This window comes from Sprattus sprattus, assembly GCF_963457725.1.
Source record: "Sprattus sprattus genome assembly, chromosome: 13".
Classification (NCBI taxonomy): Eukaryota; Metazoa; Chordata; class Actinopteri; order Clupeiformes; family Clupeidae; genus Sprattus; species Sprattus sprattus.
The window spans coordinates 27,321,103-27,339,724 of record NC_137911.1 but is presented as its reverse complement, the minus strand read 5'-3'; the positions used below and the strand labels follow the sequence as shown (position 1 = coordinate 27,339,724).

General features: G+C 48.1%; 1 protein-coding gene across 10 annotated transcripts in view; it reads right to left on the bottom strand.

Moving 5' to 3' along the window:
* The window catches only part of hectd1 (HECT domain containing 1), a 42,565-nt gene that overhangs the window by 2,347 nt on the left and 21,596 nt on the right, over positions 1–18,622 (bottom strand). For 2 of the 10 annotated variants that reach the window (XM_080850378.1, XM_080850383.1), the window contains exons 17-37: positions 18,308–18,402; positions 18,050–18,170; positions 17,036–17,170; positions 16,536–16,675; positions 15,866–16,189; positions 14,787–14,953; positions 14,350–14,526; positions 11,333–12,229; positions 9,077–9,298; positions 8,366–8,499; positions 7,818–7,974; positions 7,348–7,570; positions 6,489–6,543; positions 5,191–5,395; positions 4,611–4,693; positions 4,187–4,314; positions 3,807–4,008; positions 3,349–3,486; positions 1,685–2,337; positions 368–446; positions 18–111 (exon numbers count right to left, since the gene is read on the bottom strand). In XM_080850378.1, coding sequence (XP_080706504.1) covers positions 18–111; positions 368–446; positions 1,685–2,337; positions 3,349–3,486; positions 3,807–4,008; positions 4,187–4,314; positions 4,611–4,693; positions 5,191–5,395; positions 6,489–6,543; positions 7,348–7,570; positions 7,818–7,974; positions 8,366–8,499; positions 9,077–9,298; positions 11,333–12,229; positions 14,350–14,526; positions 14,787–14,953; positions 15,866–16,189; positions 16,536–16,675; positions 17,036–17,170; positions 18,050–18,170; positions 18,308–18,402 — 4,429 coding nt within the window. Of the gene's footprint in view, positions 1–17; positions 112–367; positions 447–1,684; positions 2,338–3,348; positions 3,487–3,806; positions 4,009–4,186; positions 4,315–4,610; positions 4,694–5,190; positions 5,396–5,931; positions 6,115–6,488; positions 6,544–7,347; positions 7,571–7,817; positions 7,975–8,365; positions 8,500–9,076; positions 9,299–11,332; positions 12,230–14,349; positions 14,527–14,786; positions 14,954–15,865; positions 16,190–16,535; positions 16,676–17,035; positions 17,171–18,049; positions 18,171–18,307; positions 18,403–18,622 lie in introns of all 10 variants that reach the window. The other 8 variants (XM_080850382.1, XM_080850384.1, XM_080850379.1 and 5 more) reach the window with 7 other exon arrangements.

Genomic DNA, 18,622 nt, shown 5'->3' with positions numbered 1-18,622 from the left:
CACACACACACACACACCTCTAAACGCCTCCATCTGCTTCTGAATGCCCATGTGCATACAGAAGTCAAACACCAGCTCCACGTACTCCTCTGCGTTCTCCATGGTCACCATCTGGGAGACAAAATCACAACATTAACAACAAAAACAGATTAACGCATTATAAAAATCACCAGTGCTCCATCGACGTGAAGTGAAATCACTGCTAATTCAGAGGTCAATAGTTTTATAGACGCCGCATTCCTAGTTAAATACTTTACTAGAGAACCCTCGTCACATGGACACATTTTCAACAATTTCAATCTTCAACAATACACAAGTCGTATAAGGTAAACACATTCCAATGGAAGGTCTTGTTTGGCCCACATACCTCGTCCTCTCCGTTGGGCTTGAGGTCCACAGCAGCGTAGCCATGTACTTTGGATGAGGGACAGAACTGGAAATTTAACCTGTTGAAAAACAACACCAGGCCAAAGAATTAGGAAATGTTTTTGTATCATGGCTCGCTTATCTTGTGTGGTGTGGACTTGTGTCTAATGCTACAGTTGGTTGCAATAAGTAAGTGTGTGCAGTGTGTGTGTGAAGCGTGTGTGTGTGTGAAGCGTGTGTGTGTGCAGCGTGTGTGTGTGCAGCGTGTGTGTGTGTGCACCGTGTGTGTGTGTGAAGCGTGTGTGTGTGTGTGCAGCGTGTGTGTGTGTGTGTGAAGCGTGTGTGTGTGAAGTGTGTGTGTGTGCAGCGTGTGTGTGTGTGCAGCGTGTGTGTGTGTGCAGCGTGTGTGTGTGTGTGCAGCGTGTGTGTGTGTGTGCAGCGTGTGTGTGTGTGTGCAGCGTGTGTGTGAAGCGTGTGTGTGTGTGTGTGCAGCGTGTGTGTGAAGCGTGTGTGTGTGCAGCGTGTGTGTGTGTGTGCAGCGTGTGTGTGAAGCGTGTGTGTGTGCAGCGTGTGTGTGTGTGTGTGCAGCGTGTGTGTGAAGCGTGTGTGTGTGTGTGCAGCGTGTGTGTGAAGCGTGTGTGTGTGTGCAGCGTGTGTGTGTGTGTGAAGCGTGTGTGTGTGAAGTGTGTGTGTGTGCAGCGTGTGTGTGTGTGAAGCGTGTGTGTGTGTGCAGCGTGTGTGTGTGTGTGCAGCGTGTGTGTGTGTGTGCAGCGTGTGTGTGAAGCGTGTGTGTGTGTGTGTGCAGCGTGTGTGTGAAGCGTGTGTGTGTGCAGCGTGTGTGTGTGTGTGCAGCGTGTGTGTGAAGCGTGTGTGTGTGTGTGCAGCGTGTGTGTGAAGCGTGTGTGTGTGTGCAGCGTGTGTGTGTGCGTGCGTGTGTGTGAAGCGTGTGTGTGTGTGCAGCGTGTGTGTGTGCGTGCGTGTGTGTGCAGCGTGTGTGTGTGCGTGCGTGTGTGTGCAGCGTGTGTGTGTGCAGCGTGTGTGTGTGTGCAGCGTGTGTGTGTGTGCAGCGTGTGTGTGCAGCGTGTGTGTGTGCGTGCGTGTGTGAAGCGTGTGTGTGTGCAGCGCGTGTGTGTGTGCAGCGTGTGTGTGTGTGCAGCGTGTGTGTGTGTGTGTGCGTGTGTGTGCGTGTGTGTGTGCGTGCGTGTGTGTGTGTGTGCAGCGTGTGTGTGTGCTTGCGTGCGTGCGTGCGTGCGTGCAGCGTGTGTGCGTGCAGCGTGCAGCGTGTGTGTGCGTGCAGCGTGCGTGTGTGTCTCCTTACCCGAGGTCCTCCACGCAGACTGGGGGCCCGGAGCCCATGGGGTTCCTGAGCATGAGGTCCTGCAGCCGCGTGTTCTTCTCGTCCTCGCTCAGCGTCTTGCTGCTCAGGAGCAGCCTCCTCTTGACGGCCAGCTCCTTGATCTCGCGCAGGAAGTGCGCCCGGTGCGGGTTCACCAGCTCAAAGTCGTCCCACGTCAACAGGCCGTGGTACCAGGCCGGCGCCTTGGGCTTGGGCGGGTCCAGGATGAACTCGCACTTGGAGTCCTCGTCGAAGCTGCCCACCGAGTAGCAGTCGGGGCCCTCCTCCGTGGATGTCTCCGACTGGATCTCGGACAGGAAGTGACGCTCGCTGAGCGTGGAGTCTATGGTGGTGGTGGTGCTGGTGCTGAGGCCACCACTGCGGGAGTGGTACAGCAGCTTGCTCATGTTGCTCTTGATGTCGCCCATGCACAGCAGCTTGAAGAAGGGCTGGGAGATGGGCAGGTCCACCAGCCGGTTGTCCTGGATGCACTTGGCCAGGAAGATGCCCAGGAAGAGGAAGAGCTTGGTGATGCGGTCCAGCTGGTCGCTGTCCTGAGGGAAGGGGGCGGGGAAGAGGCCGCACGAGCGCTGCACGTAGTAGCCGGGAGGCTTCAGCCCGCCGCCCAGATCCACCTAGAGAGGCAAGGATTCACAGGGTTAAGAGATCATGCTCAACTAAACAGCTCAATGAAGTTTGGTACCTGGAGAAAGCCGCCCAGATCCACATAATAATAATAATAATAATAATAATAATAATAATAATAATAATTTTTAACGCACTTTTCATTCAAAAGAATCTAAAGAGTGCCTAGAAGCGCATGGAGTCACAGGGTTCAGAGGTCATGCTCAACTAAACAGCTCAATGAAGTTTGGTACCTGGAGAAGCAGGGCGGGTGGCCGAGTACTTTCTTAAGTTCCCCATGACACTCCAAGCTTTCTTTTAAAACGGGAAATCTCAGAAACGTACTACCCCTCGGTAAAGATTAAAGCCTGCATTCAGCATAATGCCGCTGTGTCACTTTGTTATGCCTTTGTCTGCAACACCTGTATATGCAATGGAGTATCAGCTGTGTGTAACACACAAGGAGAGTAAGTGCTTGTAGGAACATTTATTTTGAATAGCATCTTGAGCCTACAGCCTTGTAAACAACCGTTCTACCATGACCACTAATCAGTCTCTCTGCTGTGGTCTCGTTAAGCTCACCCAACCCTGTCCCCCTTGGTCCTTGTAATAGCTGAGCATGCCTGGTGGAGCCACGGTGACTGTGTGTGTGTGTGTGTGTGTGTGTGTGTGTGTGTGTGTGTGTGTGTGTGCGTGTGTGTAGTTTGTGTGTGTGTGTGTGACTATGGTGTGCAGTGTGTGTAGTGTGTGTGTGTGTGTAGTGTGTGTGTGTGTGTGTGTGTGTGTGACTGTGGTGTGCAGTGTGTGTGTAGTGTGTGTGTGTAGTTTGTGTGTGTGTGTGTGTGTGTGTGTGTGACTATGGTGTGCAGTGTGTGTGTGTGTGTAGTGTGTGTGTGTGTAGTGTGTGTGTGTGTGTAGTGTGTGTATGTGTGTACTGTGTGTGTGTGTGTGACTATGGTGTGCAGTGTGTGTGTGTGTAGTGTGTGTGTGTGTGTGTGACTGTGGTGTGCAGCGGTACTTGCCTGGCGCGATTCATCGTCAGGGAAGTCATCATCACAGAGCCAGATGCCCAGAAACGTACGCTGGAACTCGGCCGCCACGAGGGCGTAGAACTCTAGCGTGGGTCCCAGGCCCGTGCCCTCCTCGCCCTGGAACTCCACCTGAGAGGAGGAACCAGTTCAGAAGTCAGTCACCGGTGTTAAACGTCAGGCTACAAACACCCATTACCCACACTGATTCGATACTGATTCGTCTTCATCCACAAATCACTCAAGTCATAATGCACAATCACGGCAATATTTAAGCATTTTTAAACACCAACCTTTAAAAAAGGATTGGGGTTGTCAAGTGCGAAAAAAAATAACACATTTTCACATGATTTTTTCCCTTTAATAACTCCAGGTTTGCCTTAACTCTTCCAGTTACGCCTCTTCTAACCCTAACCCTAGACTGAACCAAGAACTTCCTGTCCTCTCCTCACCTCTAGGACAGACTTCCTGTCGGCGTGGATCTGCATGACGCTCTCGGCCCACTCCATCATGCTGTCGCCGCGGGGGACTTTCACGCGCTCGTGCTTTAGACGGCCAACGCGAAACTCGCCAGGGTCGTCCCTCCGTACCGTGGTGGACGGCCGTGACCGCTCCATGGTGGCCTCCCGCCGATTCTGCAGCCACACTATCGCTCTAGAGGAGTACATAGAAATGGACACACACACACACACACACACACACACACACACACACACACACACAGTTACATCCAAACTTCAAGTAGAGCATGTACATTACATCAAGCCATTATAAATGTCTGTGGAGCATTAAAAGATAGTCGGCTGAGTGAGTGAGTTCTGCTGATGCTCACCTTGAGGCTCCAAACGCTGTGCAGGTGAAGTAAAGTTGCCGGGTCTCGAATGGGATGAGGAAAGGACACTTGCTGGTTAACTGCTCACACCAGTCAGGTAGGGCTCCACTCGCCAGGGCCAGTGGCTCCTTGAGACACACACACACAAAGACCATTTATAAAGTCGTTGTTGAGGTCAGCCGCAAGGCCAGACTGAATGTGCTGAATGTGCATGGCCCTCACTGACACCTGGGCTACAGGCCTCCACCCACACCAGGGCTACAGGCCTCCCCTCACACCTGGGCTACAGGCCTCCCCTCACACCTGGGCTACAGGCCTCCCCTCACACCTGGGCTACAGGCCTCCCCTCACACCTGGGCTACAGGCCTCCCCTCACACCTGGGCTACAGGCCTCCCCTCACACCTGGGCTACAGGCTACATTACCTCTATCTGCTGTAGAATCTTAGTAGTGACTTTTTTGCTGGTGAATTCTTCAGGTGAAGCATTGAACTGAAGATCTTCAAAATCTGTAGAGGAGAAATAACAAAAACCACAGGTTGTAGATCAGAAGTGGACACTAGAATTGAACCCACAGAATACAGAGACCACAATACCACCCCCCTCCCGCCCTTCACGTTGTAAATTCTTAACACTACTTGTGCTTTATGTGTTGTTGTATAGGAAGTGTGGCTGTAGTCAGGATTGTTTTCTGCAGCAAATTCAAAAGGCAGATGTTGCTACAGCCCTTGGCTTACTGAATGTTCCTCACCAATTGCTGCTGCTGACTCTCCTCTCAAACCCCTGAACACAACTGCTTTATAATTGTGGACAGTAGGAAAGTGTGAGAATGCAAAAAAAAAAAAAGATTAAAAAAAATTAAAATAAAAAATAAAATAATTCGAGTGAATTACTGAGGGAGGGAAGGATGGAGTGTGTGTGCGTGTCCTCAGCCCTCTCTTAACTAAGGTGAAGCTGTGTGTGTGTGTGTGTGTGTGTGTGTGTGTGTGTGTTCTGCTCGCCACACCTTCTTGAATGCTGCGTCCCACGTCTCCCCCGATGATGTAGAGGATGCGTAGCAGCTGCAGCACGTCCTCCATGCCACAGGCGCTCTGGGGGGTGCCAGCCTTGGCCTGGGGGGGCTCGCGCACGGCACTCAGGATCTCACAGCTCTGCAGGACGCCCAGGGCTGCCACCCAGCCTGACAACCGGCAGCCGCGCTCGCTCAGATCCTGCCCAACGCAAGCACAACGCAGGGCTGTTAGAGGAGCTCAACAACCCAGCTGTTGACCCACCCACCCCACACAACTATCACCTTACAAACACACACACACACACACAAAGAGGCACACAGACATGTACAAGCACAGACACTCTCGATTACTGCTCCTTGTTTAGTGAGTCTGATTATTGTATGATTGCATGGCAGAAATCCATCAAAAAAAATTATAATAAAAAATAATTTAATTGAAAAGATACATCAAGAAACTGAACAAAAGAACCCAAAGTTACAATGAGGTTTGCTGATCATGATACGGTAAATATAGAATCCATAAGTACTTATTTGATTTAACAGCAACAACTGTCTGACACGTGCTTACACAACTGACAGCCAAGCAAGAAGGGAAATTATAAATTTGAAACAAAGAAGAAAGTGAGGGAAGGAAAAAAATAAGATGTAAATAACAAAAGTAGTAGTAATAATAATAATAATAATAATAATAATAATAATAATAATAAACAACAACATCTGACGCCGTGGCTATACCTTGTATGCAGCTATGAGCTGAGAACAATTTCTGTTTTTCCTAATACTCTTATTAGTTCCGGTTAATTTCCAGTGGCGCAGGAAAGAGGAGTCTGCATTCTTCTGCATGTAGGTTATCAAGTCATTCTTTGGTAATTCATCAGTGCCAAGGTACTGTTCCACATGCTCTAAAGACCAGCAGACCTACAACAGGAAGAACCAAATGTTGGTCTTTCCTGGTTGTAAAGTCTCACGCAACACACATGCATTACAGTAACTTGCTTTTGTGTTTGAAGCTTTTTTTTTTTTTCTCCTTTTGTTGTTAAAGTTAAGAGAGAGAGAGAGGGGCCCATGCAGTTACACCAAAAGTCCCAGAAGGCACTAGGGCACGTGTTTTTGAGCTGTTGTCAAACACTTCCTGACTTTAGTGTTAGTGAGTTTTGGACAGACTACTGAAAAGCACCAATTACACACTTTTTTTTTTGTTAAAAGAACATTTACAGTCAAAATTGAATGGCGTGAGTGGAGTGAGTGAGTGAGTGAGAGAGACGAGGAAGGGGGAGTGGACAAGGGCTTACCATCTTTCCTTTCTCCTTCTCCTTGTCGGAGTCCTTCATTTCTCTGTACATTATTCTGAAACACACACGAGAGAATTATATAGCACAACACAGTTAACTGACTTCTAGGAAAACGTAATAGTGTCTGTCTGTGTGTGTCTGTGTGTGTCTGTCTGTCTGTGTGTGTCTGTCTGTGTTACTGTGTGCGCGTCTGTGTCTGTGCGCGTCTGTGTCTGTGCGCGTCTGTGTCTGTGCGCGTCTGTGTCTGTGCGCGTCTGTGTCTGTGCGCGTCTGTGTCTGTGCGCGTCTGTGCGCGTCTGTGCGCGTCTGTGTCTGTGCGCGTCTGTGCGCGTCTGTGCGCGTCTGTGTCTGTGCGCGTCTGTGCGCGTCTGTGTCTGTGCGCGTCTGTGTCTGTGCGCGTCTGTGTCTGTGCGCGTCTGTGTCTGTGCGCGTCTGTGTCTGTGCGCGTCTGTGTCTGTGCGCGTCTGTGTCTGTGCGCGTCTGTGTCTGTGCGCGTCTGTGTCTGTGCGCGTCTGTGTCTGTGCGCGTCTGTGTCTGTGCGCGTCTGTGTCTGTGCGCGTCTGTGTCTGTGCGCGTCTGTGTCTGTGCGCGTCTGTGTCTGTGCGCGTCTGTGTCTGTGCGCGTCTGTGTCTGTGCGCGTCTGTGTCTGTGCGCGTCTGTGTCTGTGCGCGTCTGTGTGCGTCTGTGTCTGTGCGCGTCTGTGTCTGTGCGCGTCTGTCTGTGCGCGTCTGTCTGTGCGCGTCTGTCTGTGTGCGTCTGTCTGTGTGCGTCTGTCTGTGTGCGTCTGTCTGTGTGCGTCTGTCTGTGTGCGTCTGTCTGTGTGCGTCTGTCTGTGTGCGTGTGTCTGTGTGTGTCTTACGTGTAGGTGGGTTCCCAGATGCGCCGCAGCTTGTCGGACTTGATGCTGCCGCCGCATGAGGACTGCAGCAGCTTCTGGACGTAGTAGAAGATGGTGGACTTGTAGTTGGACAGAGGTAGCTCCACTTCCCGTGTGCTGCCCAGCCCGGCCACCTTCAGTATGAGGGCCAGCCGGGGGGAGGGGGCACACTCCACCTCCTCCTGCACCTCAGAGCGTGGGGTACCTGCGCGCGCACACACACACACACACACACACACACACACACACACACACACATCCTCATCATGTTCGGCTTCTTTATTTCAGTTTTTCACTCATTTCAGTAGTTTTGGTATGTGTACCATATGTATTTGTAAAGGACATGCAGTGCAAGCTCATTGAAAAACTGTGTGTGTGTGTGTGTGTGTGTGTGTGTGTGTGTGCGCGTGTGTGTACACACACCAGTGAGTTTGTTTGCTTTTGTGCCTCACCTGGTGGGGGGATCTCAAGGTCAGTGGTCTGCTGGACGTTGGTGCGTCCGGGTCGTGGGTCGAAGGCGGGCACCAGGGCTGAAAACTGGCGCTTCAGCACAAAGTCATCATCCCACGTCCTGCGTCTGCCACCTTTGGTTTCATACTCCTCCTCTTCCTGTGCACCCAGAGAAACACACACACACACACACACACACACACACGCACGCACAATTTAACAATATGGAATTTAAGTTGAGATCCATGTGTCCAAGATACAACATCAGAGAGGACCTCTGATTGCCATCATTAAAAGAGACTTTAGTCCAGTGTACGTAAAAACTGAGCAATAGATAATCAATACTTAAATTGAAATCCTATTTCTACACATCTCCCGTATACTACTGATCAATATGCCGTTCAAATGTCCTTGAAATCAAAGCTTACGTGCAACATACAAAAGCCACGGCAGTAAACGGAATTTTCAGTAAACAGGAATTTATCACTTGTCCAGTTTCTCTACAACTCTGAACTCGGGAGACGGCAACTAGAAGAGATAAGATGCGCACCAGAACCTCTTCATACTCCTGGTCCTCCTGATTGTCGTCCTCGTTCTCGTCATCGTCGTCGTCTGGCTCGGGGAGGTCCTCCTCATCGTCCAGCTCGGCGAGCAGCGTGTTGGCCCGACAGCTGTCCAAGAAGTCTGTGTGTGGGGACAGAGCAGTCGCAGATCATTAGCACAGACAATGCCATCCCACACAGCGGTGTCATGAGGTCATAATGGAGTAGAGGAAACGCCCAATAACAGTATTAGCACACGATCAACCATGCATTACAGATGGAATCACACCACACCCAACATTAGCCTTATACCTATTTGTCAACACACACAGATAGCACATCTCTCTCTAGACTATATGGTCCTTTTCATATAAGCAGTGAATAGCCAAGTATGAACACAAACTACCGCACACACACACACACAAAATAGCAACACAGCTTCACACAAGGCAAGTGTAGTTTTTGACTGGATTAGACTCAAAGGGGAGGGTAATATGGGTGATTTCTGTAAACAGCAAAGACAATAACACACACACACACACACACACACACACACACGGAAGGTTAGGCAGGGTGGGGGGGTATCAACTAAAAAGGTGGAAGCCTGTTTTGAAAGTGACGAGTAAAAGCAACGTGTGTGTGTGTGTGTGTGTGTGTGTGTGTGTGTGTGTGTATGTATGTATGTTAAGGTGTATATGAATAAATATAACATGGCCTACCATAGAGGGAAAACTCAGCTTCCTGACCTGTGTCGCTCTCGCTAGAGGTGGAGGTCAGGCTGGTCGTCAGCGTGTTACTGAGCAACTGGCCCACGGACAAACCTGTGGTTGCCGTGGCTACATTATTGCTGCTGGTTACTATGGAGGTGGACATGGTGACTGTGGAGGTGGTGCCGGTACTGGTGAGGTTAGGGAAGCTCTGAGCCCCCATGAGCGGAGAAGCTGCAAACAAACCCAAGAAGGAGCCGTTAGTCTGGATCACACACACACCACATACAAGCAGCCACTGCAGCTCCACTACCTTACAAATGAATTAGTGGACACTCTGACCAGTTGGACTTGAGCATTGAGTGTGGTAAACATGGTTAAAAAACACAAGGTCATCAAAACAGTGGAATGGGAGTTTATGGGAATTGTTTGTTATGGAGGATTTCAAATTATTTAGAGAATTATTTGTTTGTTACAAAGCCAACAAGAGTTAGATTTAATCCATTTTCTTTCCACAATCTAAAGCCGTTTTCTGATTTGACACACACACACACACACAACAGTGACACCTACTGTAGCACACAGCAAAGAATGCAACATGCTGGAAACACATCAGTTTTAGCATTACAAAACTGCATTAACGCACACATCATAACAGTTAACTGATTTTTAAATAGAGCCCCAGTCATTCATCATCAGTGATGCTATCCCTAAGGTGAAAATCCTGTAAACTTCAGCCAACACACATTTTGTGCACCTGGGCTGGGGTTTGCATTATGATCAGGTAATGTCACCAACATTTTGAAGACTTTTTCCTACAGTCGTGACCCAAGGCTAGTTTTACAATAAAAGCGAAAACAGCAGAGTAGGTAGCCAAGATAATTATACTGGCAAAGTTCTCTGACGACACTGTGTCATATCTGAGGTGCAGACAAATGCTATCAGCTAGCATGGAAGGGGTGGGGGGGGTGTGGGGGTAAATTAAATAAAATAGGAATAAAACGTTTTTAAATTAAGTGTATTGCGATATTTTTCAGCATGATATCATGCAATACAGTGGCATCAAGTATGACAATATTTACTCAATATTATGGTTTTAATTTCACTTTGGTCTACTCTACTTTGTCTACTCTGATCTGAAGTCCACAAGATGGCACAAGACCTCGGCCTTCTCTTGTGTTGCTACGGCAATTGTAAAGGAAGTCATGGTGCGTTCCATTTACCTTGGAATTCTGAACTGGGGAATGACATCAGACCCGAGTTGACTGTGTTCCGGAAACCAGTTGAAAAAAAAAAATGCAATACTATTGTTGTTTTAGCAATTGTTAACAGGTGTTAGCAATAGCAGTTGGACAGTACTGTGTGTATATGAGTGCTAATGATGTTGAGCGTGGGGGGCAGCCATCTTGGATTCTGAAGTCGGGGTTGGTGGGGGCCGTCCGAGATCAGGCCCACCACAATCAGTTGGACACCACCCACCACTACACCATCCTTGCAACCATGCAAACCAACTATCCTATAAAGTTTGACAAGTTTGCAGCCCTACCAAATGTATGGCACCAAGATGGCTAGAGACCCCCAGTTTACAAAATTTGAAAGTTTGCTTTCAAGTCGAGCGTGGCTTTATTTTTGACTTAATAATGGGAGAAATTGGCTATTTATCACAGAATCAAGCTGTAGTACTTGCCTTTCAATAAAATGTTAAGAATCGCAATTCCCTAATGCGGCTCAAATGTGGTGATGGTGTCCTATAGGCTAGGTGCACGAAATACTCAGTGTGGGCTGTTTGTTTCCTGTCTAGCCAGGTGTATTTGAACCTACCGCTATTCTGAATGTAATTAGTGTCTACACGTCCTTCTTTATCGTAACGCTGATTCACTAGGTACAACACCCAACCAGGTCCGTGTAGACGCTAATTACATTCAGAATAGCGGCAGGTTCAAATACACCTGGCTTAACAGGAAACAAACAGCCCACACTGAGTATTTCGTGCACCTAGCCTATTGTCACCTCTGTGGTAATTCCCACCCCTAATAGCATGAGCATCTCTACACTTATTGTTGACTCTAAATTTCATTTTAAGTCCCTTAAAGTCAATGCCGCCATCTCAAATGGCATAGAAGACAGACAATTCGGGGCAAAAAGGTTTTCTGAAAACATTCAAGTTGTATAAATGTAACATGTCTGTGGAAAAATGACTGTAAAACTCAAACATCAGAGCTGTTGTATTTGGACAGGTGTGGTGTGTGTGTGTGTGTGTGGACTCACTGGCTGTGCTCATGACTGTCCTGCCCAGTGTGTTGGTGTTGTTGTCGCTGCTGCTGCGGCTCAAGTTCATGTTGTTGGTGGCGTTGGTGCGCGACATGTTGGGGGCGCGGCGCACAAACGACTCCATGAGGCTGGCTTCCCGAGACGACAGGTTGGGCACGCTGGCGCTGGAGCTCATGGGCGCTCCTGCTGCCAGCAGCGAGCTGACCGACAGCCGAGCGCTGGCCGCCGAGCACAGGGGCCGCTGGGACGGCTCGTTCTTGCTGGAGGACTCCGACACGGAGCTGACGTCGGGCGAGCTGACACTCACCAGGCCCATGGAGATGGCGGCGATGTCAGCTGCTGCTGCCGCCGCCGCTGCTGCGGCCTGACGCTCGCTGGCGGACATCTTGCGCTCGTTCTCACTGCCCGCGCCGTCGGCCGTCAGCGTGCCGCTGCTGGACGCCGAACCCGCGTCGCTGGTCGCGGTGGACAGCAACACCACCGGCTCCTGCCCCTCGGCCCCGGCTCCTCCTCCTCCGCCGGCCACCGCCCCGAGAACGCCACCCCCAAGCACACCCGACTCCAGCAGGCTCTCGGCCCTCCTCGGCTCCACGCGGGTGGAGCTGAGGCTGACGTCGCTGCTACTGGCCACGCTACACACCGAGCTGCTACTGCCCTTCCGGCTGGACGAGCTGGCCCCCGCCGCCGGGCTCGAGCCGCCCTTGTCCGGACAGTTATTTTTCACCAGGCTGCTCCAGGACGGCGGCGTCGTGCCTGAAACAGTGGATGAGACAGGTTTGGGTGACGGCGCAGACTCAGGGTCGTAACCTGGGGCAAGCTTGAGGTCAAACTTCCCTTCCGCCCCCATACGGTATGAGTTTGAGCCACCGGCATCCCAGGTGACATCAATCCAGCCTGGAAAGGGATATGAATCTGTGAGACCCGGCAAAAAGACAGAGCAAGAGAGAGAAAAAAACCAACCAACCAAACAAAAAAAAAACACGCACACACACACATACACACAAGCAGCAGAAGTCATAAAGATAGCAGCTCATCACTCAACTCTGGACCAGGATGTCAGCCATCGAGAACTAGAGTTTGAATTACACTTGAGTCTGACATTTTTATACCATTTCAGAATAATGAAATAGGTTTGTCTGACTTCTATACTATACACTTAACATGTTTTACACACGTTTCCTTGTTTAAGGACAGACTGATTGTTCAAGAGGAGAACTGCCTGGTCCAGGTGCAGTGATGATGGCAGAGACATGAGCTACAGAAAAAAAAAATGCCAAAACAAAAAAACGAAAGCCAAGAATAAGAAATTTGCAAAAAAGCCAAGCTAAAAGCCACTTGAGAAAAAGGAACTGAAAGGATTTTTTTTGTCCAAATGTAAAAATAGACTTGCAGTGGAGTCCATTTAGAGCTTGCAAATTGTGACATCAACATGCACTTAGCTGATTGATGGAGACAGCTGCTTTTAAAGACGAACTATTGATTTGATTTATTGATTTGTTGTTGTTGTTGTTGTTGTTGTTGACACATTGAAAGCTATGGCTGTCCAGTAGATTACAAACATAGCATAGTTGTAAGAGAGAGACGCTTTGGACACAAGTATGACAAAAAAAAGTTACCTGTAAGATAGTGGGAGAGGGGGGAGGGTTGCACTTCAAAATAGAAAACTAATAACAGAAATCAAAGTATGGAAGTGACAGATTGCAGATTTTTTGATATGTATATATAAATAGAAATAAAGTTCGAATTAGTTAATTCTCCTCAAATGAAAGACTGAGGCGATGATGGGGTTTCAGCAGGGTGGGGATACCGCGGTCCAAACCCTCCACACCGTGCATAGGAGGAGGACAGGGATACAAAAGAAGCACAAGATGCCGTCACAGAGTACACTGGCCCAAGAAACTGAGGTGCTGGATTAATGTACCGCTCCTAAGAACTACAGCGAGTGAGAGAGCAACAGTCAGATGTCTGTCGCTTCCCGTCAGCGCCTTAATACTTCCACATGTGGAAAACCTTGTGAGAAAACCCCTCTTTTTACCTACACCTTGTATATCAAATTAATTATCTGTATATTCCATCAATTGCTTAGTAAGTACATGGCTCAAAGTGTAGGAGACATGTCTGGTCAAATTTATCATCACGTAGCAGTGAGCTGGATGCTAACTTTTATATCACTGCGCCGATGCTGTATAATCCTAGCATGTGGCTAGTGTATAGCAGCTTTTAAATGTAGATGGCATCTTATCCAACTATACATGGGTATAACAAGACAATGGGCAAGTGATTAGTAGTCTGATAGACAGCCTTGAGAATTAGTCAATTTTAGCACCAACAGAATCAGATGGAAACGTTTCCTTTCGTATACATAACGCTTTTTAGAAAAGGCCCTCACTTCTGACATGAATGATGAACTGACAAGCATGTAACACATTGATACTCCTGTGGACACCAATAACCAACAACCCCTTAATTCTAACCCCCTCTCCTTTTGCCCCAGAATTCCTATATTTGGGGGAACTATGGCTACATTCTAGAAGGTGTAGGATGGAACTACATGGTGAGGGGTGCTTCCAGGAGCTATTGATGACCTCTCTTAGGACTGCATGAAGGCTCCGCCAAACATATAAATGCACTTGATGTTCACAATTTGTTCATTTTGGTCTCTTTGTACCAGACTCCATTTAGGCAAATGTTTTCTCAGACTCGTTATAAAACCTTTTCAAAGTGGCCTTCTACATTGCTTCTCCTCTATACAGACAGCAGTGGTGTGTCCGTCCCTCCAGATACCCAGATGGAGAAACCCACCAACCCACCCACCGTTTAGGAAAAACAAACCAAAAAAACACACACATACATACACTGACTAGACACATCCATCTAGTACACACAAGCCTGGCTGATTTGCTAAGTGAGATTAATGCACTCTGTATACACTATGAGCTGTCAGCTCCACAGACACACTTCTCACACACACACACACACACACACACACACACACACACACGGCCGCTGCTCACCATTGTGTGCCTCGCCCGTTACTGTGCCCTCTCCGGGGGGATTGCCATCCTGATCGCGCCACTTCCAGTCGATGCCCCGCACCACCCGTGCCCCCGGCACGATGTACTTCATGACCTGCGAGCGGAACAGCCGACGCTGCCTGCGCAGGTTAGCCTCAGCCTCCTTCACAGCTTTACCTGAGAAGAAAACAGACATGAACATGACATGCTTGCGTGCACACACACTCACGCACGCACGCACACACACCACGCACACACACACACACACACACACACACTCTAAGACTTTTCTTTGGTTCTTACAAAACGAGCACTCGCACTTTGACAGTAGTGAAGTAAAACTCTTCTATGGTTTTTACCCAACGAACACACACACACACACACACACACACACACACACACACAGTGTTGAACTAAAACTCTTCTCTGGTTCTTACCCAGCTGGTCCTCACAGACACCGCTAACAGTGCCGTAGAGCTCGAGGCCAGACAGGGAGAGGTAGTGGGTCTGGCCGCTGGCGTTCTTGCCCATCTGCTTGATGCGGATGTGCCTCCATCCCTGCTTCTCCTCCTTAGACGGGTCGAGAGGCCAGGTGGCCGTGGACCTGGGGGAACAGAACAGAACCCAGCACAGGTCAGAACCCAGCTCAGGTCAGACAGCAGCTAAGGTCAGAACCAAGCACAGGTCAGACAGCAGTCTACAGGAAACATCTACTGCAGTCTGGACCAGGTTTAGGACTTCCGATCAACCACTTTGCTTTTTTATGGATCAGGTATAATCACTTAATCAATAAGAAAGACGGAAGAGTTGATCGGCTATATATCTGCATCGGCCGATTTTCAGCACAAATATGCGATCGGACGATGTTTCTCTAACTTTACCGATCCTGAAAGCTGATCAGTGGTGTTAAACATCAGCCGTGTTTCTCGAGTTAAGGATTGCTGCAGCCCCACGCAAGACCCCTTGGTCACAGCAACCTGCAGTTCCTCGTTCAAACGCTAGATGGTAATACAGACCTTTTGCCTTTTGACTACGGGACTAAAACTGCAGGCCACACAAAAGGCTGCAGAAACCCTGTATTGTATTTCGCTGTGTGTAGATAGAAAACATGTTTTCTGGCAGTTTTTTACCGTATCCGGCTACCTGTAAAATTTGTAAGACTAACATGTCTAGTGTGGGAGATAAGGCAAAGACTTTTAAAACCACTAACCTGTTACGACACTTGTCATACACTTGTCATACAGAGTTAATTTATTATTACTTATAAGTTATTTATTTCAGAGTTTTTACGTTTATTTGATGTCTATTTTTATGTGCATGTAATTTCTTTATGTGCACGTAATGTATTTGCTGTAAATCACTTTGAGCTGCATTCTTTTGCATGAAAGGTGCTGAACAAATAAAGTTTTGTATTATTAATATAACATTACATTGACTCAATGTTTTTATTGCTGATTGGCTTTAAGTATGGTTGACCAGAAAAATTAAAAAACTACATATCCCAGGCGTATCCTACCCAGGCTCGTTGAGGCTGCAGTCATCCACGTGAGTGTAAAGTGTGGTCCAGTTCTGTCCGTCTTTGGACACCTGGAACATCCAGTTGCGCAGGGCGGAGCGGCCGTAGCCGCGGGCGTGGCGGAGCGTGTAGGCCGAGGGGATGACCCACAGGCCCAGGTCCACCGCGAACCAGGCATTCTTGTCGTCGTTGGTGTGGCAGTTCAGCGCCGAGCTGTCGCGGCTCAGGATGTCTTCCAGACGGCCGTACGGAAGATTCCGGCCCTCCGATGACGTCACCACCACCAGGCCGTATGCGGCGGGGTTGACCCACTCATAGGCCGTCCTGTGGAAAACAAGCAAATTAATGAACTTATTCTGCTTAACCCTGAGAGTAACCACAAAGGAGAACGACTGAATGTAAGTTTATGGCTTCATACTTCTGCAAGCATGCTACAAAGGCAGTAAAAAGAGAATGCTAAAATACACGCCACTCAAAAGGTGGTCAGATTTAAACGCCTTTGGTGGCATGTTTCCCTCATTTCACACTTGTCTATCTTGGATTTCTGACCTCCTCACCCCCCCCAGAATTATGATCTCTGAGCAAGTGGTGTTGGTGGCACCTGTAGTGTACACACGACATGATGATTTCCCACCCAGTATCCAATCAGAGCCCGCTCTCTGAGCCTTACTTGGCATTGGTGCCGATCCAGTAGACGATGCCGTTCTCGTCAAAGTCGTGCTGGTGTCTGAAGGTGAAGTTCTGGCCCTCACGCAGCTTCCGCACAAAGATGAAGGAGGCGCGGTCAAAGTCGTACCACTGCTTCGCCACCTGGAGCACAAACACCATGGTAACAAACACCATGGTAACAGTCAGATGAACTCCTCAGCCAGGACGACAAAGAGAGACGCAAGCCTTAATGGTACTATAATGGTGTTAACATAAGCATTGTGAGTGTATTTCTTAAATGATGAAATCACATCTATAAAAGTGTTAACATAAGCATTGTGAGTGTATCTCTTCTTTAGAAAGTGACTGATTGATGATCTGACAATCTTGAGCAGATACTATAATGGTGTTAACATAAGCATTGTGAGTATCTCTTAAATGATGAAACACATCTATAATGGTGTTAATATAAACATTTTGAGTGTATCTCTTCTTTAGAGAGTGACTGATGGATGATCTGACCATCTTGAGCAGATACTGCTCCAGGGACTCCACGGTGGCCAGCGGCTCCATCTTCAGCATGCGGCCGGTGCGGTCGATCAGGGCCGTCTCCCCTGGGGCCCGCTCCAGACGGAACCGCAGCCGCCGGGTCAGGATCTGACACACAGACAGACAGACAGACAGAGACAGACATTTATTCATTAATTTTAGGATGGATTAAGCAGATGGGTGCCCCACGGTGGTGCTTAAAGAAGCATTCCGGATCAATTTCTATTCGCTGACGATATGCTAGCGGGTAAAACGAACAAAATCTCTTGAAATGTGCTGACTGACATTATGACAAACTAGTTACTCAACAACTGTCCTAACACAGTCAAACATCAAGCAAGTGCAACACAAGACAAAGCCAGACGGCAAATAAGCTACTTACTAGTTCGGCAGAGAGTAGAAAGCCGACGGCGTCAGGCAATCTTACATTTAGCAGTTATAAGTGTTTCTCCATATTAAAAGTCATTGTAGCGCCCCAATTTTTTTCAAGCTGTTTTATTTAAGGTAAAACTGCTGATCCTAACCCTAATCCTGAAGTATAATTGTTGCATAGTGTTACTTTAAGGTTTCTTCTTGATTAACAGGGAGTGTTTTCTTGCCCCTGTCGCCCTTGTGCTTGCTCTCAGGGTGTTCAGGCACTAGGCTCTGTAAAGTGACTTGAGACAATTTCATTGTTTTGGCTTTATATAAATAAAATTGAATGTAACTGAGCTGAACTGAATTATGCTACCAAACAACTTTTCAAGGTTTAGCCAGTAGACCATCAGAATATTTCTAGAAACCAAAACAAACAAATTAACTGATGCGAGACAGGTCAACCAGTGAGACTGTAATTACGATTGTGTTTCCGTTGCATGTGTGTGTGTGTGTGTGTGCCATACTTTCGCTGTCTTAAATATCCTCTCTGTATTCATAAAACCTTCTCCACCCTCCTTCAGTATTGTCTTTTGTTGGACTGACTGATGACAGTCAGGACCTGGAGCTCACCTGTAAGTTATAGGTGGAGCCGGGCGTGTCGTACAGGTGCAGAGGTAGCCGTTCTATGGACTCCAGAACTGCAATCAGCTTCCGGATTAAGGCAACGGCTGGTCGGCTGCTGAGGTAAAAGCTGAGAGTGTAAAGAACAGTAGCGCTGAAATCCCTTTCCACCATCAACGACAAAACACACACTCACTCATCATCATCAAACAGTAATCATGCTTTTATTGTTGGCATCAGCAGCAGTAGCATCTGAAGTGAACTGACCTGTCATGGCCGTCATTTTCACTGAACGCAGTCTTAAATACATTTATCCTCTCCATCAATGGCTTACAATCATTCTTCATGTCAAGTTCCACATTCTGCAAAGCACATCGGGAAACAAATAGATTTGTGAATAGAAAACATAAAAACAGAATAGAAAAACACTTTTAATTCACGCATTAACCATTTATTTATTTTTAGTGCAGTGTAACAGCTTCAGTGTACAGACTTATTGGGTGGGAAGAGGTCTCGATATGTTCCACCATCCCCTATACGTTCACCATCATAACTCAACACTAGATACAGGCTCAGCTAGGG